The sequence below is a fragment of the Chelmon rostratus genome, chromosome 6, assembly GCF_017976325.1.
Source record: "Chelmon rostratus isolate fCheRos1 chromosome 6, fCheRos1.pri, whole genome shotgun sequence".
Classification (NCBI taxonomy): Eukaryota; Metazoa; Chordata; class Actinopteri; order Chaetodontiformes; family Chaetodontidae; genus Chelmon; species Chelmon rostratus.
The window spans coordinates 12,224,069-12,249,512 of record NC_055663.1 but is presented as its reverse complement, the minus strand read 5'-3'; the positions used below and the strand labels follow the sequence as shown (position 1 = coordinate 12,249,512).

At 41.0% G+C, this 25,444-nt stretch overlaps 3 protein-coding genes across 3 annotated transcripts; 1 reads left to right on the top strand and 2 right to left on the bottom strand.

Moving 5' to 3' along the window:
• Positions 1-316: 316 nt before the first annotated feature.
• On the bottom strand, positions 317-4,214 carry LOC121607687 (zona pellucida sperm-binding protein 1-like). Its single transcript, XM_041938625.1, has 9 exons — positions 3,102-4,214; positions 2,699-2,846; positions 1,687-1,871; positions 1,503-1,600; positions 1,261-1,403; positions 984-1,176; positions 645-792; positions 489-564; positions 317-408 (listed from the first exon to the last, which is right to left on the bottom strand). Exons 1-9 carry the CDS (start codon positions 4,212-4,214, stop codon positions 317-319), a joined length of 2,196 nt encoding a protein of 731 aa, XP_041794559.1.
• Positions 4,215-6,281: 2,067 nt separating this feature from the next.
• Positions 6,282-17,243, top strand: LOC121607900 (putative cation exchanger C521.04c). The gene is made up of 20 exons (XM_041938929.1): positions 6,282-6,412; positions 8,164-8,322; positions 8,420-8,526; positions 8,624-8,732; positions 9,245-9,361; positions 9,449-9,510; positions 10,666-10,818; positions 10,949-11,140; positions 11,257-11,356; positions 11,444-11,585; positions 11,719-11,902; positions 12,099-12,198; positions 13,871-14,004; positions 14,114-14,145; positions 14,406-14,518; positions 14,644-14,789; positions 14,876-14,970; positions 15,051-15,129; positions 15,233-15,341; positions 16,594-17,243. The coding sequence occupies exons 1-20, from the start codon at positions 6,343-6,345 to the stop codon at positions 16,665-16,667; spliced, it is 2,277 nt and encodes a 758-aa protein (XP_041794863.1). The 5' UTR covers positions 6,282-6,342; the 3' UTR covers positions 16,668-17,243.
• LOC121607901 (kelch domain-containing protein 10-like) lies at positions 15,880-23,168 on the bottom strand. The gene is made up of 10 exons (XM_041938930.1): positions 22,923-23,168; positions 22,019-22,111; positions 21,233-21,454; positions 20,839-20,993; positions 20,552-20,700; positions 20,378-20,462; positions 20,220-20,286; positions 20,078-20,125; positions 19,853-19,992; positions 15,880-19,509 (listed from the first exon to the last, which is right to left on the bottom strand). The coding sequence occupies exons 1-10, from the start codon at positions 23,005-23,007 to the stop codon at positions 19,300-19,302; spliced, it is 1,254 nt and encodes a 417-aa protein (XP_041794864.1). The 5' UTR covers positions 23,008-23,168; the 3' UTR covers positions 15,880-19,299.
• Positions 23,169-25,444: the final 2,276 nt, after the last annotated feature.

Sequence of the window (25,444 nt, the reverse complement as noted above, 5' to 3'; positions counted from 1 at the left end):
AATACAACGTCACCGTTAAATACAGCCTCAAGCACTACCGATTAAACCACCACCACCTTGCTGACATAGTGTCAACAAAATTACATTAGATCGTAAAGGTTTGTTTTATAATTTAAACTTTGAAAGCACAACACAGCCAGTTTTATTGAATTCAAACATAACTACAGTAATTTGTGGAACTTCCTAAAACAGCCTTTGACTCATTAGTTGTTTTGCAAACATTACAAATACATACACATTGTCAATTTCATTCACCATGAGTAACTGAACCATGTTTTTTTAAGTGGTCCCAGTCAAATTCTTGAGCGTGTGCTGTTTACTGCTTTGGTGCACCCATGATCACAGGTCCAACAGAAACCACAACCTTCGGCTCAGACGTCTCCTGGTACACAGCCTTGACATCTCTCTCTACAGACAGACACACAACCATAGTAAGATTTAAGTGCACATTGCTCTTGAATTCTGAACGTCATAAATTCATCTCTTACTTTTTCTGAAGCATGATGGTTCACAGGAGTGGCCCGGTGCAGCAGAGCAAACAGCTGTACTGCAGTGAATGTACACCTGAGCAAGGAAAACAGTGTTGGCAGAGCGATACAAAATATTTTGTCAAACCAGTTTCTGAATATGGATCTAGTCATTACCAGTTCCTTCAGGGGTTGCATTGAACTGGGGTCCACAAAGGTAAACATTTTAAAAATGAAACGCCTGTAATGACTTGGGAAGTCCAGACCAGCGGAGGGACCAACTGGAACTGGTATGGACAAGTAGCGATCATCCCTGTATGGACACCTATATGGAGAGCAGATTAGGTTAGGGCAATGACATAGAAATGAAAATTAGGAATTAGGAAGTCAATGCAATCATTACATTCATTTTCTTACTCACTATTCCTAGTGACCAGACTTGACAGAAGTGTAATTGATGACAAAATCTGAACATGTTGTCATAAAAATGACAGGGTAAATGCGTGTTTTAGTTACCCATCAATCAGAATGTCCCACTGGGGCAGACTGTGAGGGTTGGGGCTTGTGGTTGTCCAACAGCGACCAAGAGTCAGGACAAGGTTGGGATCTGTCCTTTCAAGGAGCCGAACCTCCACATAGACAGGGTCCCTCAGTACTTTGGACACAGGGTAGTCTGTCTCAATGTAGAATGAGCTATAGGCCGCATCCACTGTGAGAGCAGAGATACCAGTTAGTGTGACAGCCAACATTATGAAATGAACACAGCAACGCTGCGAGGCTAACATACGCTTACCTTCATTACAACCCTTTGTATGGCATTGCCCGTTAGCCAACCTCAGGTGTACTCTGATGGGTCCCAGAGCGGCAACTGGTAGAGGAGGATCTGGTGATAGCGGTACTTCTACAACCACAGTTTCAACAGAAGTGCCGATGTACCTACACTGGAAGCGCACTCTGAAAAAAAAAAATTATGGCATTATGTTTCTTGGTCAGAACTTTTATTTTGACATGACAAACATCTTTAAAATCACCTACTCATAGCTGCTGTCTCTGGTAATAGCTCCAAGAGGCCCAACCGCAACTTCATATGAGGAAAACATGCTGTTCTCATAGATTATAACACCAGGCTCCTCCTACAAAAGGGTTTTAAAAAATTGGGATAATAATCTTTCAAAGCCGTCTTTATTGGTTGAAAAAATAGAGAAAATCAAGGGTTTACCATGACAAGAGAGCCACAGGCAGTTACAGGAAATTGGTAGATGGAAAACTCTGAATTGGAGTCAACATGTGTACAGCCTTGACCTTGTCCCAACAGTGAGATTGACTCGAGATCAATGTTGGGCAGAGTGGCATCTCTGGCCACTACCACAATAAACTGGGCATCCTTGGTGCACTGGACGGTCACTGGTGAAACAAAAACAGACACTGATTACTTTGTTGAAAGATCAGATATTATTGACCAAAGAAAATATAACAAGAACAGGATTAAATTCCCTATTTGAGAATTTGTTTTGGCTGTGCCATGAGCTAAACGCAAACATCAGTATACTAAGATGCCCATAATGACAGTTTAAACATGCTGATGTTCATCATGTTCACCATCTTAGTCTAATATGTTAGTATGTTAACATTTTGGTAACTAGCTAGTGTTGCTAAAGATGATGGACAATGTTGCAGATATATATTTTAAAAAATGAAATTGTGTCCTGACGATGCCACCAGAGGAAAGGTGCTATCACCAAAGTCATTAGGAGTCATCCTCTGGGTAGCTTGAATAGCTGTCCAAAATTTCTTGACAACACATTCAAGATTTTAAGATATTTCACTCTGTATGAAAGTGGCGGAATGACCAAAATTGTCATTGCCAGAGCCATGATGCTAACATGGCTGAATAAACAAATTAGATGATAATCATTTTTTTCTTCAACAAAGTTTTCAAACTTAAGCAAATCAAAGAATAGGAAGGATGCTAAATCGGGTGACATATTGACCTATTTTGTGAAGTTACTGGGAACAGGGTTTGTACAAGCTTAACTTGACTTCTGAATCATATTTTTATACAAAACCATTACAGCAAATGCTTGACACAAAGTTGATTGTTTGACAAAGAAGCTTTTTTACCATAGTAATATTCTATTGGTATAGAATTCTGATTGTATTTACTCAACACAAACAGAAAAGCAACTCTGGTTGTTCTTTGGTAAGCAATAACAGCCTTGTTAAAAACTTGCCTGCTTTTCCAAAGTAGCACTGTCGACCGTCAAAGCAGCAGCTAATCGCTTCACATGCAGCAGCAGAAATATCAGAAGATCCACATGGGACTCTCTGGCTCTCGGCCACCTCACAACTCTGGAAAGAAGGCTGCTTTGGTGCACTGGGCTGGTAATTAGAAGGTTCTTGTGGTGATGTAGGTTGATGTGGTTGATATGGTTGATGCGGTTGATATGGTTGAAGTGGCTGATGCGGTTGATATGGTTCATGTGATTCATGTGGTTGTTGAGGTTGAAATGGTTGATACGGTTGAGGGGCCTGTGGCTCTTCAGGAGACTTAAATTCAGAAAATGTTCGAGGATATACGGGAAACTTCGGTGTTTGAGGATATTGAGGAAACCTTGATGATGTAGAAGGTTGGACCTGTGGCTTTTGAGAGTACTGAGGAACCCTCTGCAGTGGAGGAGGTTGAACCTGTGGCTTTTGAGAGTACTGAGGAACCCTCTGCAGTGGAGGAGGTTGAACCTGTGGCTTTTGAGAGTACTGAGGAACCCTCTGCGGTGGAGGAGGTTGGAGCTGTGGTGTCTGAGAGTACTGAGGAACCTTCTGCGGTGGAGGAGGTTGGACCTGTGGTGTCTGAGAGTACTGAGGAACCCTCTGCGGTGGAGGAGGTTGGAGCTCCGGTGTCTGAGAGTACTGAGGAACCCTCTGCGGTGGAGGAGGTTGGACCTGCGGTGTCTGAGAGTACTGAGGAACCTTCTGCGGTGGAGGAGGTTGGACCTGTGGCTTTTGAAAGTACTGAGGAACCTTCTGCGGTGGAGGAGGTTGGACCTGCGGTGTCTGAGAGTACTGAGGAACCTTCTGTGGTGGAGGAGGTTGGACCTGCAGTGTCTGAGAGTACTGAGGAACCTTCTGCGGTGGAGGAGGTTGGACCTGCGGTGTCTGAGAGTACTGAGGAACCTTCTGCGGTGGAGGAGGTTGGACCTGCGGTGTCTGAGAGTACTGAGGAACCTTCTGCGGTGGATGAGGTTGGACCTGCGGTGTCTGAGAGTACTGAGGAACCCTCTGCGGTGGAGGAGGTTGAACCTGTGGCTTTTGAGAGTACTGAGGAACCCTCTGCGGTGGAGGAGGTTGGAGCTGTGGTGTCTGAGAGTACTGAGGAACCTTCTGCGGTGGAGGAGGTTGGATTTGTGGTGTCTGAGAGTACTGAGGAGCCCTCTGTGGTGGCGGAGGTTGGACCTGTGGTATCTGCGAGTGCTGAGGAACCTGCTTCGGTGGAGGAGGTTGGACCTGTGGCACCTGAGGATATTGAGGAGCCCTCTTCGGTGGAGGAGGTTGGACCTGTGGCACCTGAGGATATTGAGGAGCCTTTGGTGGTGGAGGGAGGATCTGTGGTGACTGCGGAGGTGCAAAACCTTTTGACATCTGTGGTGCAGACTTCTGCCAGCCTGATTCCTGAGCGTCAACGTTGGTGCCAACTAAGCACCCTAGCAGTGTTAGTGCCACTAAAGACAAGGCACTCCAGCGCTTTGCCATGGTTCAACAGCAGTTTGACCTGGACATTCCCCAAGTGGACCACTTATGTGTACTGCTGCATTTATATGATTTGAGTGGATGTTTCAAAAACCCCACCCCCTGAGGCCAAATCAAATGTCAATAGAATTTATCGACAAGTCCAACACTTGGGTCACAAAAACCTTTCATGAAGGTCTTGGTGACCTCAGGCTTTCCTTGTCACCAAATGTTTATTTTGTTACTGCGCAGTGCACAGGATTTCATTTTGGTTTAATTAGAAGTTTGTCTTGGACATACAACTAAACAGTCAAAGATTTAGACGGCACTGAGTTCTACCATACATGCCAAACAGCAATTCAATGTATGCTTGCTGTAATAGACTGGTGATTGCAGCAAGCAGAAAGTTTGTAGTGACAATGGCTTCGCTTAGGGTGTATTACTGTGAATGATTGCTGCGCCATGGAACTTAATGGAAAAAAACTGCTGCAAACCTGACTGATTAGAAAAATTTCTTGGTGAATGGCGGGATGCCTGCCAATAAAGACCTCTCCAACTATTACTGGTTTAATAAGTTAACCTAAAATGAGGTGTAAAAAGTGCACTGAAGACGAAAAAGTTATTTGGTATCTTGACTAGAATAAAGGATCTTTTACTTGAATAAAATATTTCTCAAGAAGAGGTCACCTCTGAACAAATGCACTAGAAAAATATGATAATTAAAAAAATTATACAGTCTGTGCAAATGGCCCAATATGATTTTCTAACTCAAACTGTTTCTAAACTAATTTGCCATTCCAACCAGACCCTCTTCACTTCAGTGATGGACTTAAAAGTGTTCTTCAGAAAACTTCCTTCCTTAAAAACCTTTTTTTTTGTGTAGAGAAATAAGTTCACACTATGCTTCAGGGCATTCAATCATTTGCAGCTGGACTTTGTCAGCTCTAGTCAGATTAGAGCTGTCCTATCTAGTTTGGTGCGCATGAACTGATGAAGCCTGCTCGGATGAGAGGCGAAACGTCTTCCAAGACAAACTGACAAAGTCCAGTTGCGAACGATTATATGCCCTGAAGCTTACAATGACCTGGATGAATGTGAATATTCACAGGCAAGTTCACACTATTTTCTACTCTACTCTCTACTGAATCCCCTTCAGTTTTAAGATTTTCTTGTGTCAGTTGCTTTAAAGACTTGTTTTACACTTGTGATAACACTAGTTAAATAACTAGCCTCTCTGTGACATGCTACTATATCAGTAGCACAAGTACAGAGGAGTCAAAGTCAGCAAACTATATCAGTAGTGTTTGTTGCACATCATCATCTATGTGAATTTTATTAACATCAGCTAACATTAGCCAGCATAATGGTCACACCAGACTGTGTAAGGCTGTAGCAGCAAGGCCTTTGAGTGTATAGACCATATCAGAGATGGTTTATTTCATGCCATTGGCGCAGCTTTGAATGTGTAATCATCTTGTTACAGAGCAACTTGACCAGATTCACATGGCAGCCATTTTCCTCTGATGTCACCCTTAGGGTGGGAGTACTTTACATTCACTTTGCCAGGTACTCCAGCTTTATTTTAGAAGGAAATGTAATTTTTACTCCACTGCATGTATTTGACAGCAGTTACACTGCAGATTTAGATTTTGCATTAAACAACTGATTAATTTATGCCTTGCAATAGATTAAAACCACCTAGCAGTATAGAAAGCAGTTACCTCTTCATGCAGCTACAATATTTAAAAGCTGTTTATACATCAATACATAAGTAATGGCATAATATAACATATAATAGGATAACATTTTGCACAATGAGTACTTTGGACTTTTATACTACATGTTGTGGCTACCTCTATTTAAGAACACTTTTCAATGCTTTTACTTAATATTGTGTATTTTTCCGTGTCAGTGTTACTCCTTTCCTGAAGTAAAGGATCCCAATACTTTTAACAGCAGAGTAGAGGCTTCCACCGATTTTGGAGTGGGATGTCCCTTTAAGGAGCGCGGGCATGGCGGCCTACGTTTCCCACAATTCCAAGCGGTGTCACTCGGCTCGTCGTCTTCTTCGCAGGAGCGGAGCGTCTGTCCGTTCACTGAGGACGCGAGCGGCTCAGACCTGATACGTTGAGGAGCGTTTGTACAGGCGGAGATGTCTCTGTCATCCACACACAGCCCAGACACGAGCAGCCGGAGGAGGAGGCCGACTGAATACACACGAGGTGAGCGGCCGAGGCTCATGTGTAGCCTGAAGGAATTAGATAAAAAACTTTATTTGTATGTTAACAAACCTGCTGTGTCCTTACGACACAGTCAATACGTCCTCCATTTTTAAGCCTGTCAGCGTAGCGTGTTAGTGTTACTTAACGTCATAGCATTATATGAAATCAGTGATACAGACGGATACAGTCAGCTCGATGTAGCCAGGGCTGCTGAATATCGGACAGTCACGTCGTATTGATTACGACGAGGTTCCTCCCACTACCTGTGTGTGTATCTGTGCGCGCGTGTGTTGTGTGCGCGCGCCACTAACCTTCCTGTCTGCCCTCTGCATCCCGGGTCTGCATCTGATGATAACTTGTGTCAGCGATTAGTCTGTGAATTCGTTTTCCAATCAATCTGTAAAATGTCAAAAAATTGTGAAAAATAGATCACCGCAGTTTCCCAGAGTCCACAATGACATCTTCAGATTGCTTGTTTTGTCCAAGAAATAGTCCAAACAACAATAATGTGAAACTGAGAAAAGCAACAAATTGTGCTGCATGCAGGAACCTTTTGACATATTGTCATTGATAAATGATACAAATGATCAATTTGTTATAAATACAGCAGTTAGTTAATCAGCTAATTGATTAATGGAACAAGTTAAAAAACTTCCAAATCTGGAAGAGTCTAATGTAGGTAAGTGTAAGTCTATGCATGATGTCCTGAATTTGCCTTGATTCACAGTCATCTTAATCTAGGTAATAAGTAGTCACTAAGTGCTGTCAGCGCACGATCACTGACACTCAGTAGGATTAAGTTTGTGCTAATTTTAGGAAGCAAATACAAAAACAGAAAGAGGACACACGACAGGGCTCTACCCAGTGTAGCTGTTTCAAAAGGGAAGTCACAACTATTGTGTTCGCTTGTCACATGATGCCAATGGTTTGTCAGTATTTATTCACTCATTAAGTATCTTGTGAGAGACAAACCCTTATAATGAGTGAATGAATAACCCAAGATGTTTTTTACCCTTTATTTAATTGCAGTCATGCCTCTGGTTTCTCCCCAGAACAAATCCATCCTTTGTCAGGCTGTCAGAGGCAGTAGTCAGCCCAATGATAGATCAATAGATAAAAATGCTTTTGCCCCTAAGGGGAAGTTGTTTTTGCATTGTAGTGTTTGCGCCTCAAGACTTTAACAAGTATATGTCTCCAGACAAAAGTTTAAAGTCCTTGAAGCACTGAAAAGTTGATTGTTATATGCCCTGGGTCATGTGCTGTTGTGCGTGTGATGGCTCTGTTGCTGAAGTCTGGGATTGGGGGTTTGGGACGGTAATGACTTTGGAAGGAGTTTATGTGCGATATGGATTTTGTTTGAAGCTTTTTACCAATTCGACTGTGTCACTACAGTAAACTATGCTGGCAAGTACTTTGACTCAGCTTTTCTGACTCTGCTCTGTAAAGAAAGAACTGCAGTGCAGATACAGTCTGACACTGACATAGAGCAGCAGCAAGTCAGTGTTGTTTGATAATAAGATAATTTTAATTATCTGACAATTAAATAGAATATCAGTCGATGTGATTTTCATGACCACAAATAGTGAAATGTGACTGTAGTACAGTAATCTTATGATCTGTGTTTTTAGTATGACACTCGTTTTAGTACATGCTGTTTTTGTGCTTTTCACTAAAGGACTGCTGTATTTCCTGCACTAGATGATGTTGACCAATATTATGGCTGCTAACTTACTTCTTGCTCTGTGTTGCAGATGCATCATGGGAGCCTGATCCTCAAGCAGATCACAGTCATGAACAGATCAGCGACCGACTGTGTGGAGGTGCACAGCCTAATTCAACAGGCACTCCATCTTCACATCACTCCATGTGTCCTGCACTGTGCACAACAAAATGCATATCTGCACACTCATGTGGGTACTGGGCACCAACATATTTAGATTTTTTTTAACAGCAGACTTGATGTGTTTTTCAAACACTTATTTGTCCTCTTGTTGCTTGTCATTTAAGGTCCTAGCCATCATGCCTTTGATGACAGCTGGGTGGAGATCCAAAGCAAGAGAACCATCAGAGCAGAGAACGAAGTGGAAGCTAACAAACTTGTCAACAACTACAGGGTAACGTCTAAAGGCAAATGTTTCCCTGCGCAAGTCAAAAGTGGTTTGAGTGCCACGCAAGAGTCAAACTGTGTGTGTGTGTCTGTGTGTGTGACAGTTTGGTTTCAGAAAATGGAAGAGCCATGTGACAGAGCGTCCGTTTGAAGACAGGTCGGAGGTTGTGAAAGAGCTCTACTCTGAGCTGAATGTCATTAAACCACATTCAGGTGCGGGTGTTCGTGTTAAAAGATAATTCAGGTTTATTACATCTTGGGCCTTAATTATGTAGATGTGGCCATCGCTTGTTTTTGTTATGATAATACTCACCAATGAGTCATTGAGATGTAGGAACACTACAACACAGGCACAGCAATATCTGAAGGGGTAGGAAATGACCCGTGAGACGGTCTTTATAAACTTTGAGAGTGAAGTGAGGAGACTGGAAATGCCATAGAATATTCCATCATTGATCAGAAGACAAGAAGTCAGTCTGAAGCTGATGGATGTTTGCAAAGGATAGTTCGTGTGATGTCACCATGTTCCCAGAACTCAGTAATGAACTTGATGAGTATAATGTTCTTATTACTGAGAGGAATGTTGGCTAAAACTACAAAAATAAGGTCCAGGTTGTAATAAACCAGCAATATCTGCTATATAAATTACACAGAGGCAGATTGTTACTGTGGCTGCTGGAGAACTTGTCAGCCTTTCACTAAACATTTTGTCTTCTTGGCGTCAGGTCGTCTCATCACATTTGGAAATGTAGCGTATGTGTTTCTTTTCGGTTGGTGGGTCTCTCTGGCATATTTCCTGATCGGCATATTTATGTTCATCACTGTTGCTGGTGTACCATATGGTAGGTTAGCCAATCAACAGAGATTACTGATAATGTTAAGATTGATCAGCTATTGTCCTCATTAATTTTTTTTCTCTCACTCTTTAGGCAAGCTTTGTTGGAACTTGTCTTGCTACTTCCTGTGGCCATTCGGCAAATCAATCCATGAGGTACTGTCTGGGTTCAGTTGATATTTGGGATGTTCCTCCTGCTGTCTCTTTTCCTCCTTCTACTAACTGAAATGAGGAAGACGCATGGTAAATCTTGTAGTTTCCTCATCGTCTCTCACTGACTTGTGGTCAAGAAAGCTGAGGTCCTACACCACAAGTGTGCAACACTGCACAATACATACAGCACGGTATGCTTACACGCTATGCTTAAATCCTCTTTGGTGAGGATGGAGCTGAACACATTTTAAACAAAGTCCCATCAATATTCTTCTGCTCAGTGAAGACTTTATTTTAAGTTAGGAATTAGAGAAGAGGAGGATTTGAAATAATGAGGTATTTAAAATGCATGGGAGTTGGTTTGATATCAGTACTAATGACTCAGTTGCTACTTCACAAGGTGCAGAAGAATCCCCACAAAAACACAAACACACCTTCTTACATTTCTACTCACTCAGTGGAGAGGGCAGAACTGCAAGTAGGTGTTAGAAGATATTTATCCTTTAAGCTGCAAAGGTACTGTTTAGTGTATAGCAGTGTCATTGTGATAGTATATTGTATCACACCACTGTATAGCCACTTCAGTACATTGTATTTATGTGTTTCTGTTGTAAGAATGGGACTACAGTTTGTGTAAACTTCAGGCTACAAGCTGTGCAAAGAGTCCTGTTACTGCACTGAGGTACCTCATGGATTTCTAATAGAAGTCAGCAGGTGTCATAAGTACATTTTTAATACTTATACCTATCCTGCAAATGTCACTAGCAACATTCTTCAAGATTCAATTTTAGGCCTGCTTTGCTTTGTATATGATCCCACCTGTGAATAGATATATAATATATAGGATATATATGTAGGATACACAACTACATCCTCTTGTGAAACCAAATGACCCCGATGGTCTTGTGTTTTATATCACTGTAAATCGGATATCTTTGGTTTTTGGTCTGGTCCATTTTCATTCTGGGGAATTGTGGAACTTTATGTCTTTTTATACACTAAAGAAATAATTATTAAAAAAGCATCAATCAGCAGTGAAAATAATTCGCAGCCCTAATTGTGATTGTGATTACTCAAGATTAAATGTAGTTCTAGTTAAATGAAGTTGGTGCTCTAATGAGCCAGAAATAACACTCTCCTCTGGTTGTGTTTTGCCAGATTGGAAATACATTGCGGAGATGTTGTGAGCAAGCTCCCGACTGTGAGTGTAACATAGAGGAAACCGAAGATAACTCGCCAGTTCTGCTGCCTTCACCCACAGAGGTCCCAATCCCAGAGCTGCCAGGACGACCTCGGCGCACTCCCTACTGGGTAACTTTCCTCACTTAAAATATACAAAGAGACAATTCACAAGTACCTTTATATATACTGTATATAACTAATTTCTGCTCCATGGTAAATCAGTCACAGGATATTTTTTAGTGGTGTTTTTGTTGTGTAGCATCGTTTCTCCACCTACGTCTGGCTGCTGCTGGGATATCCTCCTCTGGTGGTCATCCACTCCCTGGCCTGCTTCTTCTCTTGGATCCTGGTCTTCACCATCCCTGTTTTCAAGATGAACGCACGGACCCTGGGGGTCATTCTTCTCTTGGCTCCCGAGGATGTTTCTGTCTCCACCTGCTCACGGCGGAAGGCAAGAGAGAGATTTAATATTTGTCATCCACAGCACAGAAACCTGGAGAGATGCTTCTGAGTTGGTTTTATGCTCATACACCAGTGTCATTTATTTATATTTTACTTGACCCTTAGCATCAAGGCTACGAGACCAGAGCGCTGCTGTGCTGCTACCACGCTTTAAACTGGTACTACTACAAGTACACGGTTGATGGAATCAATGTGTTCGCCGTCAGTATCCTTTACCAGTGTATGTGAAGATGTCTGTGAAGTGTCAGTGTGTCATATCAAGACCTGTTATCATCTTTAACCCCCATCTCAGACCTCCTCCCTCTAGTGATAGTTGCCATGGTAATCGGATATATTGACAGGAATAACCAGTACGCCAGTTCTGAGGTCAAGTTCGCCACAGCAATCGGCTCCATCATACCTCTGTCTTATTATATTGGTATGGGCATTGCCAGGTGAGCTGCTTTCATCACGTTAAAACACTCCTGCACAGTGACTTTAGGTGAAATGAAAGAAATAGAATTTGTGATAGAGATTTTCTTACAAAGTGCTTCTGATGTTAATCGTCCACCATTTTGGCACGTGCAGTATCTCAGCCCAGAGTAACTTTGCCGTGGGTGCATTGGTGAACGCCAGCTTCGGCTCCATTACAGAGTTGACCTTTTACATCACAGCCCTGCTCAAAGGTCAGCAGACAGCCAACCCGTGTCTGCAGGAGGTCGTCAAAGCAGCGCTGACTGGCACACTGCTCGGATGCATCCTCTTCATCCCTGTGAGCCAACCTGCATTTATGTCACATTTTACAGCTTTACTAGAGGCAGTTTAATTAATTTCATTAATCTTTAGACTCAGTAAGGGTTACATCAGTGGCTCAGTTACATCACAGCGGAGGCAGAAGTCATGTTCAAGTACATAACACTAATACAGCACATGCCGCATGAATGAGGCTCCTTGCTTTGTCATTTCAGGGCATCTGCATGATAATCGGAGGGCTGAGGCACAGCGAGCAAACATTCAACAGTCGCTCCACAGGAGTGAGCTCTGCATTGCTTTTCATCTCTGTAGGAGGCAAGTAACCGAAGACACACTGGGGTGCTGTATGCAATCAGCCAACTATACATTTTGCACGTAAAAAATTGTTGCAATTACATAAAAAATAAGACACCTTCTCCTTCCTAGATTAGAGTAGATTGAAAAGACTACAGGTTCTGAGAAAAGGAAACGCAGTTTAGCATCTAACCAGAAGTACAAAAAGCAATTTAGTGGAGAGTAATGTACATACATGTATAATAGACTAAACAATAGGGGGTAAATACCAATAGATATATATATATATGTGTAAGTACAACTAATGGCAATAGTGAGAAAATATATACAGGATTAACATCTGAGAGTATGACGTGAATATGATGTTTACACTATAGATCAGATTTCAACATCAATTTCAACATTTCAAGATGTCATGACACTGAAAATGAAATTGCAATTTCAGAAACACATTTAGATTTGTTGGTTCATGACTGAAGTGGCCTTGTTATAGTACTTACACATGACAGAAATATTATATATATATATATATATATATATATATATATATATATATATATATAGTGACAGACACAGACTGTGAGAGGTACTATGAGGAACTGAAAACATGCATGGTCCAAGTGAAACACGCTGTACTAAAATTGTGAGACTCTATTGGGTGGAATTCATACAGTGAACTCAAAAACAAGGTCACAAAAATAGAACAGACAAAACATCTCATCACAACAAGGTTCGTGAACTAAAGCATGATGGTTAGAAATGATGGAATACTTGTAATGTAATGTAATGTAGGTCTAAAGCAAATGACCCTTCCTTCATAGAGTCAGATGAACATTCATTACAAACCCATTATATTAGCTGATTATTTAAAAAACATATTTATTGGAAAGTTTGAGAGTCTAAGACGTCATATGAATAACTCAACTGGTGAACTGTTTGCAGGACTAACCACGTAATTTATCATGAAGAGGAGTGTGAGGGAAGTCTGTTTTTTGGGTGCTGTTGTTCAGTGTTAATGTTATGTTGATGTTGTATTTTTATATGGGGACTCCAGGAGGAATAGTGGCTACCTTGGTAGGAAACATGTTTTTGCCTCCCAAGACCAAAACAAAACCAGCTGCTTAAAATGTTGACACTTGTGCCACCTGGAGGCAATACATGTTATAGATACATGTATTTTCTCTGTTGCAGCTACTGTTATCATTGTGTTTGTAAAACTTAGGCCACCTGTTAGCTAAAATAAATATATAACTTAATTGTGTAATACTATTCTCCTGTAGATGTGAAGTAATCATAAAACTACAGTTCAGCTAGTGGTATAAAACCCCAAATGTTAGCTGTTGAAGCGTTTGTTCATTAAAAAATTAGTTCCCTAAATACTGTGTCACCGCGTCTGGCTGAACAGAAGTTTTTGTAGCAACTTGACCATCAGGGAAGTAATTGTCTGAAGAACAGAAATTCACATGATATCAAATATTCTACCAATAAAGAGTGTCAGGAATTTCACTGTCGGAAGTTCATGCACAATTCAGACATGCAGCTCTAGCAGTATCAATCTGACATGAACAACAGAGCCAGCTGTACGAGGTTTTGTTACATTCTATTTCTGTCTACCAAAGTGGAAATCAACTGCAATATAAAAGCATTACCGGACGGTTATACACTGATTCATCTGCCTGACTGTCAATGGCAGGTGTGTTTGCCCCCACGCTGTTCTCCAAGGCTTATGGAAATCTGGTGTGTGACGCCTGCACCAACTCGACTGGAGGAAACAGCACGAGCAACAGCAGCGGCCCGTTTGTCTGCCACAACTGCCACTACGAGCTGGTCAGCAGCATTAAGTCTCTGAGTCTCATTCTAACAGGCACATTATAACAAACAGTATATGATTTACATACAGTGCAGTATGTATAATGTGATTTTGTTTTTTTAACAGAACAACGGTACATTGTTCCACAACCACGTTGAGTAAGACATGATATTTTTTTCGTTTTTACACTGACTAATATACAGGAATTAAAGGACTGTACTGGTGGTTTTGCATGTTTTAGCCCTTGATTGGACATGTGTGTGGAAAGTGGTTTGCACTGATTAAAGGTATAAAAATACAGAGCTAAAACCTACTAAGCAACTTGTGCTCTTTTTAGCTTGTAAAATAATCCAGTGAGCTTTTATACCTTCTTTATTTTTCTGCCCTCTCATTTATTGTGTGTTCTTGTCATCGTCAGGCCACTGGTGTACACAGTGTCTGCCCTCTTGCCGGTCGCCTACATCATTGGTCTGATATTCACATTGAAGACGCACTCCCACATATATGACATCCATGTTGGAGAAGGACAAGGTATGAGTCTCCCTCGATGAATCAGTTACAGCTAACACAAAACTGTACATTATTAAACTGCAATACAGTGAGGGTACAGTCGTCTAATGCTAACATAACACTCCATAATCTCACTGTCTGTGCAGCGACTGGCCACCACGGAGCAGTGGTCCACTGGTCCCGGTGGAGGTCTCTGGTCATCCTCATCATGGCCACCGTCCTGACGTCTGCTTGTGCTGATCTTGTCACGGAGCACATCCAGCCCATACTAAACCAGCCCAGCATGTCTCAGGTCAGGACATGCATCTGAGCGTGCTCAGGCAGCTGTGATTTGGCCGTCCTCTCTGGCTGTGCTAATGTTTGTCTTTCTTTCACCAGTATTTCATTGGGGTGACGGTTCTCGCTATGGTCCCTGAGATCCCAGAGATTGTTAACGGGATCCAGTTTGCACTCCAGAACAACATCAGTCTTAGGTAAATCCGGCATTTATTAATAAGGTGCTTTTTTTTAAGTAAAGTGATATCTGTATTCTAAAGGATTTGTCTTTTTCCAGCTTGGAGGTGGGAATCTGCATTGCAGTTCAGGTCTGCATGCTACAGATTCCAATTCTGGTCTTTTTTAATGCCTTCTATGTAAGATCCCTTTCTTTATTTCAATCATATATCCATTCATGTAAAGACCTACTGTCACTGTTTTATAGTCTATGTAATCAAACACCATCTCTGTTGTGGATAGGATGTGGGATTTGTGCTGTTATTCAGTGATCTGCACCTGTGGGCCAGTATCTTCAGTCTTATTCTCGTCAACTACATCTTCATGGATGGCAAGTCTGATTATTTTCAGGGTAAGCTTATGTTGTGTTTTAAGATCATTACAGATGGGCCGTCTTTTATTGGAAAACATATGCATTTAACTGAATAGATTATAGGATTATATTATTTTATTATGCTAAACCTCTAGGTAATCATCTTTTGTATCTATAAATATGTAAGATTTAAAACGGGAGGGAGCAGAGTGACCCTCTATCAATCTAGGTGCATTTTGGTGGTTCCACATGTTTGAGCTCATTAATTAGAAATTGTGTATATGGTGCATAACTGCTCACCTCAAGTTTTTAGATTTAATCCCTGACATTGCTTTGCACCCCTTTCTGTGCTTTGAAAACTATCCATCATGGTCAAACAGTTTACATGTGAGGATCACTGACTGATATCCAGATAGCCTGCAACAACATGCCTGGAGCGTGCTGTTGCAGGCTATCAATTTCACACAGAATAGAAAAAAAAAACAGTTACACGGAGAATAGACTGATGAGTTTATTTACTTGACTTGTAAAATGAAATCATTAAAAAAAACCCCACCAGGTGAATGACTAACATGTTATTAAGTTAGAGAAAATTTTGAGGTGAATCCTTCTGCTCTTTTGCCCTCACATGATTAACTCACGTTAGCAGAAACTGTATCGTTTGAGTCTTTTATTCAGTATAAAATATGTCAATTGGAAATATAAGAAACTGCTATTAATGACAACTTGAGTGGTCTTGGCTAGCCATTACAAACAGCACAAATGTGTTGAGATGCCTCATGAAAATGACGATCCAAAATAAATTACATTTGCCACAACGCACGGACTGGTTGAGATTGGGGGGCAGGAGGGTGAGTAAAAAGGTCCCAAAGTAGAAACTGCAGTCTCAACATGTGCCATACTTTAAAATGTAGAGGAAACACCCTTCCACTCATCAATATTATGAGCAGAAAAGTCCTGAACCAAAGCTTCGAAGTCTTTATTTTTGCTATCAGGGAGAGGAAAAAACACTGGAAAACAAAAATAAAACACAAATCAGGAGAGGGAGGGAAGAAACGACTCCAGATATTACACTGAATACAGAGAAGATGAACTGCACGAGTTGGTTGAGAAGAGTTGAAATTATAATTTCATTATGATTCCAAATATTAACCATGTACTTTATGTAGTTAGTTTTAAGAACTGATACATACTAATCCAGTGTGGTGGTTTGGTATAATACCATCTTGTTTGCCTCATTGACATGTCAATCTTACGATCAGTGTCATTTCCTGTCTTCTTTTCCTCTCAGGCACGGCTCTGGTGGTCATCTACCTTATTCTGCTGGCTCTGTACTACTTTGCTCCGTCTCCAGCTGGCTGCTGACGATGGTACTGATGCTTTTCAGTTACTTTTTTTTTTTTTTTTAAAGCCTGGAGGGCTCAGAAAGTGTAAATTTAATACCACCCCTCTTGATGAGATTTTATCCTGACAGGATTATTACTAAATGCCCATGTGTGAATCCTGACCTGGACCTTTTATTACGTTTTCTTAGGCTGTTTCCAAAACTATACAAATGACAAAACTGTATATTTTAATCTCAGGTAGGTACTTATCACTCCTACTACTGTAAAATGTACAGTCTATAAACTAATGTATTGAACTATGTCCTTAGACTAATAACTTCTTACGGTCTTTGTTAACATGTGGTGACAGAAAGAAAAGTAGTATTTTTACAATTTGAATGGATGTTATAATGTCAAGGATCTGCACTAAAGCAATTTTGTTTAAAGGTAATTTTACAATACATTTTGCATACTTTTAAAAATGGTACATGTCTGTCAGAGTTCATTATAGAAGTAATATTATTTTAATAAACTGGCAGCATATCTTGTTGGAAAATGTGGCATGGCTGGCTGTGCTTCGCAAGAACAATGACGATATCTGTCAATACAGTGTTTTGAAAAACTGGCTGCCTGTGTTTTTATTGTTTGTACAAACAGGAATTATAAAACAATGTACATTACAGCCATAATTCCCGTTGAGGAGACATTCACACTTTCTCCCAAGAGACTATGTAAAGTGACATGCACACCATACCGACATGCAAGAGAGAGCATTTTAACATCAAAAATGATGCAAATAGAAAACATCTCAATCTTAAGCAAGGTAGTACATTTACCAAGTCCGAGCATGTACTGAAGCAGGCTGCTTCACAGTAGGATATAAATAAGGCCATAACATGACAAAAAGTAACTGAGGTGGAGTTCTGAATGTGAAAGAGGCATCATTATTATTAGACGAGTTAGCTTAATATTAGTTTACAGTGAACGTGTTAAATAAAATGCTGCAGATACTCGATATTCAAATTCAGACAGAGGGTTGACAAAACGGGGGGAAAAAAGACGCTAACGTGTGACTTGACACAAGCAGCTGAAAATATTACTACAGTATTTGAGCTTAACAGTCAACAGGAACCACAAAAGATTTCATTTCATCAGGGTTCACAAATATGAGTCTGTTGACATTTTGCTGAATGTTTGCGGCGCTCTACAGACTCAGTCTGATCACAGTATTTAACATCCTGAGTACGCCTTACCGACTCTACCTTGTTGCTAGTTACAAGAGTCCCATGCCACAAAGTACCACAGCATTACTTCTCCAGAAGAACAAGACCAAAAGTTAAAAAAAAATTAAAAAGGACAATAATAATAATACAGCCTGTTACAGTATAAGGTTTTAAATGGAGTTTAGGCATGAAGTGGGAACTGAAACATCAATCAAAGCAGGTGAAAAAGAAATGTAGCAACACCTGCTATGATTCAAAGTTTTATGATACAATTAAAAACAGCAGCACACCGATTAAAATAAATAGGTAAAAAATATCTCTGTGGATTTAAGTTAAAGACAAATCTTTAGCTGCAAGGGGCACCTCCTGATTAATCATGAGCAAAAAGGTTCAGCAACAAAAGGCTCATGGGGAAAGCACCAGCAAATCACATGGGGGGCGAAAAAAGGCTACATGTACACAGTTTAGGGTTATGTACAAATAAAAATCTAAAAAAAAAAGAGACTGATTTACATAAATATAGCAACAATGAGTGTGGCATTTTGGAACTTCAGAAGGCACCAAATGAATAAATAAAAAGGCTCGAGAACCACTGTGGAGCTACAGGTGTAAAAATTCATTTCTGATGCCATTTCTCCAAAAAGATGAAGAATAATGGAAGAGGCACAAGGAGATTCACAGTGATGCCATGTCACAGATGTTTTAAAGATCTGATCACAAGGCCTAATGTGAAGGGAACATCTTTCAATTTGAACAGTCGAGTTATGACCACAGCTCGGGACAAGCATGCAATCAGGGAGTCCTTGAGGCTAAAACATGATTCTGCAAGTAATTGACCTTATTACATAGCTGAGAGGTATCACAGGTATGGCTGATTTCTAACTAATTAAATGGAAATCTAAGTTTATTTCATCACTATTTGAGTCATAGTGAGCATAGCAGCAGCTGACTGGATGTGGTCAAAGATGGCAGCAGTCATGTCAGCTACAGTGAAACAAGCTGATCTCTCGCAGAAGCAACATTCATTTTGCATTTCAATAAGTGGTCTTTGGAACATTTAACTATTCATGCTCATGCTGCTCAAGTTTCTGACAGGGATACGTGCTAAAATAAAAAAAACAAAAAACAAACGGGGGGCTCACAACATAGTGGATCCAAAGTGACAAGAGTGAGCCCCTGGGAGTGGAAATCAGCATACAGGTGGACGCACGGATTCTGATGGATGCGTGCAAACATACAGAGAAACTCAAAACACAGCACTTTTTTCCATGAAAAGCACACACATTTACAGAAGACTAAATTTAAAAGGCATTCAAAGTTGTTTCATAGCTGTCTGACATCATCAGATTTCTGTTTGTCCTTTCAAGAACTTCTCTGCCAAGCTATCAGCGATTTCAGAGTCTGTGCCGTTGCATCACGTACCGCTTCATTCCGCCTCTGTGCCGCCGCCTACTTGAGCCGCTGAATTAGTGTGTGTGTCAGTCCCAGGCTGAACAGCTGAAGGGTGGACAGCTGGGCTACGTGAGGGAATGTTTTCAGCAGTTTCTCCCAGGTCAGTTCCAGCAGGCTGGGCACCACCAACCACACTTTGTACAAAGAGCCCGTCCTCCTGTTCCCAGACATGTTGACGACACCGCCGTGGACGTACATACAGCCAGCCTGAAGGAGAGAACAGGTGCAGAAATAAAGTCGCTTTGCATTAAATTGATCAATCATGAAAGTAAGTAATTTCTTCAAACAAAGCCCCCAAATGTTCTCTGGTTGCAGCTTTAACAACATGAGGACTTGCTGCTTTTCTCTGTTTATATAAAGTGAAATATCTTTGCCTTTTTAAGCTCTGGGTCAGACAAAACAAGATATTTGAGGACCATCTCATCATTATTTTCTGAAATACAATGCAGATTAATTGATTATTATGAAAATAATGATTAGTTGCAGCACTACAGCAAATTAAATTGGTGTCTATCTCCATGTAGATTTCTTTTCTCACTCAGTCACTCACCGGAGTGACTGCAGCACAGTGAAAGTAGGCTGGTTCTGGCATGACGGCGGGCAGCTTAGTCCACTGAAAAGTCTGCAGGTTGATTTTCCACAGGTCTGAGAGGATTAGCTCTCCATTATAGCCCCCACATATAAACACCTCTGGAGGTAGAAACGCAGCAAGACGTGGTGTTAAAAAAACATTTCAGACAGGTGTGTCCAGAGAATGATGTGAAATACTCCTTACCATCTTTGACCTGCACACAGCTGTGGCACCGGCGGGCAGCAGGATACCCTGTGAGGATAAAATAAATAAATTCAATGTGCAGCCCTCAAATCCATTATTGAGCCAAAAAAATAAAAATAAAAGCAAAACGTGGACCACAAACCTAGTTTTTCATGAGGCTTAGTGACTATTTCCTCCCAGTAATTTGTCTCCAAGTTATATGCGTGAATCTGATGAAGACAAATGGTATCAAAGAGATAAAATCAAGGAGGAACACACTGTTGTTCTGTCAGATTTCCTCTGTGGGCTCGTTCCTCTCACCTTGTCCAGGGGATACGACGTCCAGGAAGTCCCTCCACCTAAAATGTATATTCTCTGTCCATCCTGAGCTAGTTCATGTCTGTACCTGTAAAACCATCCGTTTCAATGAATATTCTGGGGATTCACTATAGGTCAAACACACTGTAGCTGTGTAAACTATGTCTGCTGTCTGACCTCTCCTCAGGTAGATCTGAGGGTGCGTTGTTGGGTTTGAGGTGGGTCCACTCTCTTGTGGTCAGGTCCAGCCTGTGCAGGTCGATACTGTAAAGGTAGCCCGTTGTCCCTCCAAACACATAGAGGTAGCCGTTTATGATGGTCATCGCCTGGAAATAGAAAATGCTGATAGATGTTTGTTGGTGGAATGAACAGCTACAGTACGTATAGTAGTCAGAGTTGTGAATAAATGATGATGACTTTGGCTAGAAACCTAAAGCAGCTAGAAAGGAGACAAACACTGGTACCTGTCCGTAGATCTTGTTGGGTTTCTTCCCTCTGCAGCTGAGCAGGTTCCATCGTTTGTACTGAACATTACAAACATGGACGTCATTGCCGTTGTTTTCACCAAATGGAATCCCAGTGCCACCAAACACAAGCAGGTTGTTGCCGTGTAAAACAGCTGAGAGAGAGAGACAGTTTAATTTATATCCATAACGGGTTTGGCTCAAGTCTACCCACTGCACGATTTCACTCCCTGGAGCTCTGAACTATAGTTCCAAAGATATAATGCATGAGATAGGTAACTAAATAAATCAAGAAAAATCAGTGTGGACCATTATTGAGTATTGATTCTAAATAGGCCCCCATGTTGTTTGTAATTCACGTCTGGTTCAGGAAGGGCAGTGCATCAGTCCTCACCTGACATAGAGGCCAGCTCTGTGGGCATGTAACCCTCGGTGCGGACCTGCTGCCACGTGGCTGTGCCGAAATGAAAGCGCCAAAGCTCCCTAAAAAGAGGGTAGTCTTCATTCTCTGAGCCGCCTGCCTCCTCAAAGTCTGGGTTGTAGCCTCCGAACACGTAGAGGTTGGCGCTGTCTGCAACACAGCGATGTCCGCTCCGGGCAGGGGGTACGCAGTGTCCTGTGGGACATTCATAACACACAGAATTACTGAGTCCCTGTCTGATGTCAATGGAGATGATGTGACCAGAACATCTTTATGCAGAAATATTAGCAGCCCAGTCACCAGAATAAAATGTTGACATTGCACTTTTCTGCAAACCGTGGATATGTTAAATTTGTATATTTCATACGTGTATCATATCAGTGTTTATACGACAGGTATCAAGGTGATGCAGTTCAGATCATCAGTACGTCAATGGATTACGATATGACATACACGAAAATGAAAAGTTAAGTTTCAACATATCCGTGGTTTGCAAAAAAATGTGGAATGCCAACATGTATTCTGGCAACTGGGTTGATATTAGACAACACGATATGAATCCTGTAGTCAAAAGTCTGCTTATTTTCTTTACCTACTGATACTGTAAAAGAGAAAAAGAGATAGCACTTTGTAATCAACCTTGACAGTATAGTGTACAACATGCACTTCACAGGAGCAGCATCGCTCAGTGTATTTGACACTACTGGGCTCCTTCTCTGTGGCAAAACAGTGATGGGGAGCTCATGCACTTTTCAGCACCTTCTCTCAGGAATCTGTTGGGGATCCGCAGGTTGGAGCAGGAAGAGGAGAAGATGCGCCTGGCCTGAAGCCACCGTGCCCGCTTCTTGGAGCCTGTCAGTCAGTCACCATACAACAAGTGGAGAAAACATACATACATACATACACACGCGCATATATATATATATACATACATACATACATATACACACACACACACACACACACACACACACACACACACACACACAGAGAGAGAGAGAGAGAGAGAGAGAAATATGTAACGTTAATATAAGATCTGTATTATGATAAATCTGCAGTAAAGGAAATGAAATCATTTTTGAAAGTCTCTGGTTAAAGGGTGAATCAGTGGAATTAGCAGATACCATTAAGAGTGGCTATTGTCACTGGTTGGGTGTTAATATTGACAGTTTTTGTCTCCAATGTCAACCTTTTTATTTGGCTTATTCATGGTTAGACCAGATGCCATTCACGTGTTGCCAAACATTTGGTGGTATTGTGCCTTTCAACACATTATACAGTTTAACTTTCATGAACTTGCTATTGTTTGCAAGTAATGGACGTTTTCCAAACTGTATCAGTGAAGTAACAGTTGTCTCTCCTCTCTTTCTGTCAACCTCTCAAACGTGAATCTCTATTTAAATAAAATAACAATAATAATCGCGCCTTGCTCAGTGTTCATTCACTCACTGATTTCTGCTGGCTTCCGTAGCAACTTTAGCTAGCTGTGGCCTGTGTGCTGCCGCGGTGATGCACCACATCGCTTTCTGAGACAAATGAGTGTCCAGGTGGACGCAGAGACACAATGAGCGATGAGTAACGCTACCTAAATGACCCTTTAGCTCACTGCGGGGTTTCTGTCAGTCTGCTTGCTCTTGCACAGCGGCTGGTTTTGTTTACAAACCTGTGTCGCGGATGAAGGGCCTCCACGACAGCTTCTCAAACTTATTGAGCTGACTGAAGGTTCCGTCGTGTTCGGCCGACGACATCTCGACAGGGAGCCACACAGACGGGGTTCACACCCAGACCTGCACCAGGACCCGCTGCAGTTCGACCAAACGTCGTGGCATGAGCCTGCGAGCTACGTCCAACACACACAAATAAAGAAAAAACCCCAGCGACCGTCCACACCTGCAGCTGCCTGCAGCGTCACAACCAGCTGGCCTGAACTGACCAATCAGACGAGGGGGGACCCCTCACATCGCGTTCAAGAGTCACATGGAGGTGTCACATGACATAGTGGTGTCACATGGAGGTGTTTATCGTTTCGAAAAGCTGTAGTGGCCCTAAATGTTGAAATATAGTATGTTAAATCTATGTAAGACCAGGTAAGCACGTGAAAGGCTTGACATTGTTTATGTGGTTAATAATAATACAAATCCTTCACTTACTGCAGACTAGTGCTCCAAGCAAGAGACAGAAGTATAAAAACTACTGTATTAAAATTATACTTTGAGTTAAAGAAGTCTTTTTTTTAAATTGAGGTAGTATCTAAAAGAAATGTTAAAGTTAATATTTTCATGACAGTGAGAGAAAACAGTGAAAATGGCCACTGCAGTTTTCTAAAGGCCAATGCGACTACTTCAAGTTGCTTATTTTGTCCAATTAACTGTCAAAAATACAAAGATATTACATTAACAATTTCATTAGACTGAGAACAGCAAACACATCTTCACAAATGAGAGGCTGAAACTAATGAATGTTTGGTATTCCTGTGAGAAAAAATTATCCAAGTGATTAATTAATTATCAGTGATATGTTGATTTTATGTCTGTCTTCTATCAGATAACTGGGTAAAACTGCATCTGGTGTTGTTAAACTTCAGGGATTTAAAGGTTTGCAGGATATCCTTTAATTAAACAACCCTGAAGTGAAATATAGGCATCAAAGTTCAGTGGCAATGCTAATGAGTTGTCACATGAAAAGCCTTGATTTGGTCTCTAAGTTAATATTTCACCATCAACTTTAATACCGCAAGACCTGTCTAACTGTAATATGTCTATTTATAGTGACTTCTAACCTGACAAAAGGAAGATAAACTCACTTATTCAGTTGCATGCAAGGTACAAATGAGATTTACTGTGCATCTTAAATGATGAACAACTGTTTATTTACTTAGAGGCAAACAAGGGCTTGGGCTGACTCCTTTTGATCAACTGCACCAGGAGTCAACCTTTACCCCAGATTGTCAGGGGCTGCTTTGCTGACATGTGGTAATCTGGATTTGAAGCTCACTGGGATAGGCCGAAGGGGCAAAACAGAACAAAGAGACCAATTCCACGAGAAGCTGCTGTGGCTTTTTTCACATAGACTGTGTGAAAATAAACATAGTATAGTTAGGCACAGTAATCAGTGACTATAGAACAGATAATGATCATGAAAAGATTTGATCAAGCACACTCTTGTTTGTCTTTCCAGTGTTTCTCTGCAGGTCACACTCCTAACATCACACAAGTGCTGTTTACTGTGTACATGCAAATGTTAATGTTTAACATTTAAGGCCCCTATTGTCTGTCAAGACCCTAAAGCTGTTAGAATAAAGTCACTTTCGTGGTTAATCAATCAGTTTGAGATGCATGTTGTTTTACAGGGTCGACCATATTACTACACAAGTTTCCCTCTGACTTGAGACTTCACTTTACCAGGTGGCTAAAACACTAACCTGACGTTTACACAGGTCCCTTTTCATCAGAAAGAATTTCAACCTTAGTTGGTTAGCTAAAGTAGCATTGTCTCTGCAAATAATTCCATGATAGATTGACAGCAAGTAGGAAATTATGCCACTCTATGAAGTGTCACTGACAGTAAGACACTCCTGAAGAATGAGCTGCAGCTGTTCTGATGAGATTAACAGCTGATGAGTCGTCAGTTTTTCGTTCCATCCAGTGATCCACTCGCAGATTCACGGAGGTCAGGGCTTGATACCATCTCATCCATTCTGAATGTTTAAATCTGCAGTGGTCTAATGTAACTAAGTATATTTACTCAAGTACTGTGCTTCAGCACAAATTTGAGGTATTTGTACATTAGTATTTCCATTTTATTCAACTTTATACTTTGTCTCCACTACATCTCAGAGGAAGTTATTGTACTCTTTACTCAACTGCATTTGTCTGACAACTTTAATTACTTTTCGGATTACAATTTTTCATACCCTTCCTGTCCAGTGAAAACCATATATCTCCAAATGTGTTGAGTTAAGTTGAGAACTTTATCCTTCTTTTTAGGCTAAATCAACTCTTTTACAACCCTATTGGATTAGCTGTAAAATAAACTGACACAAAGCTCAAAACAGGGCTAATTTTCTGAGCTCAGGAAAAGTTTACTTTCTAGAGAGACGCGGTTCAGGATAATCCAATAGAATATGATGCATCGCTGTAGATGAAACTACCCAAAAGTATATAAAGTAGATAAGTAGTAAAATAC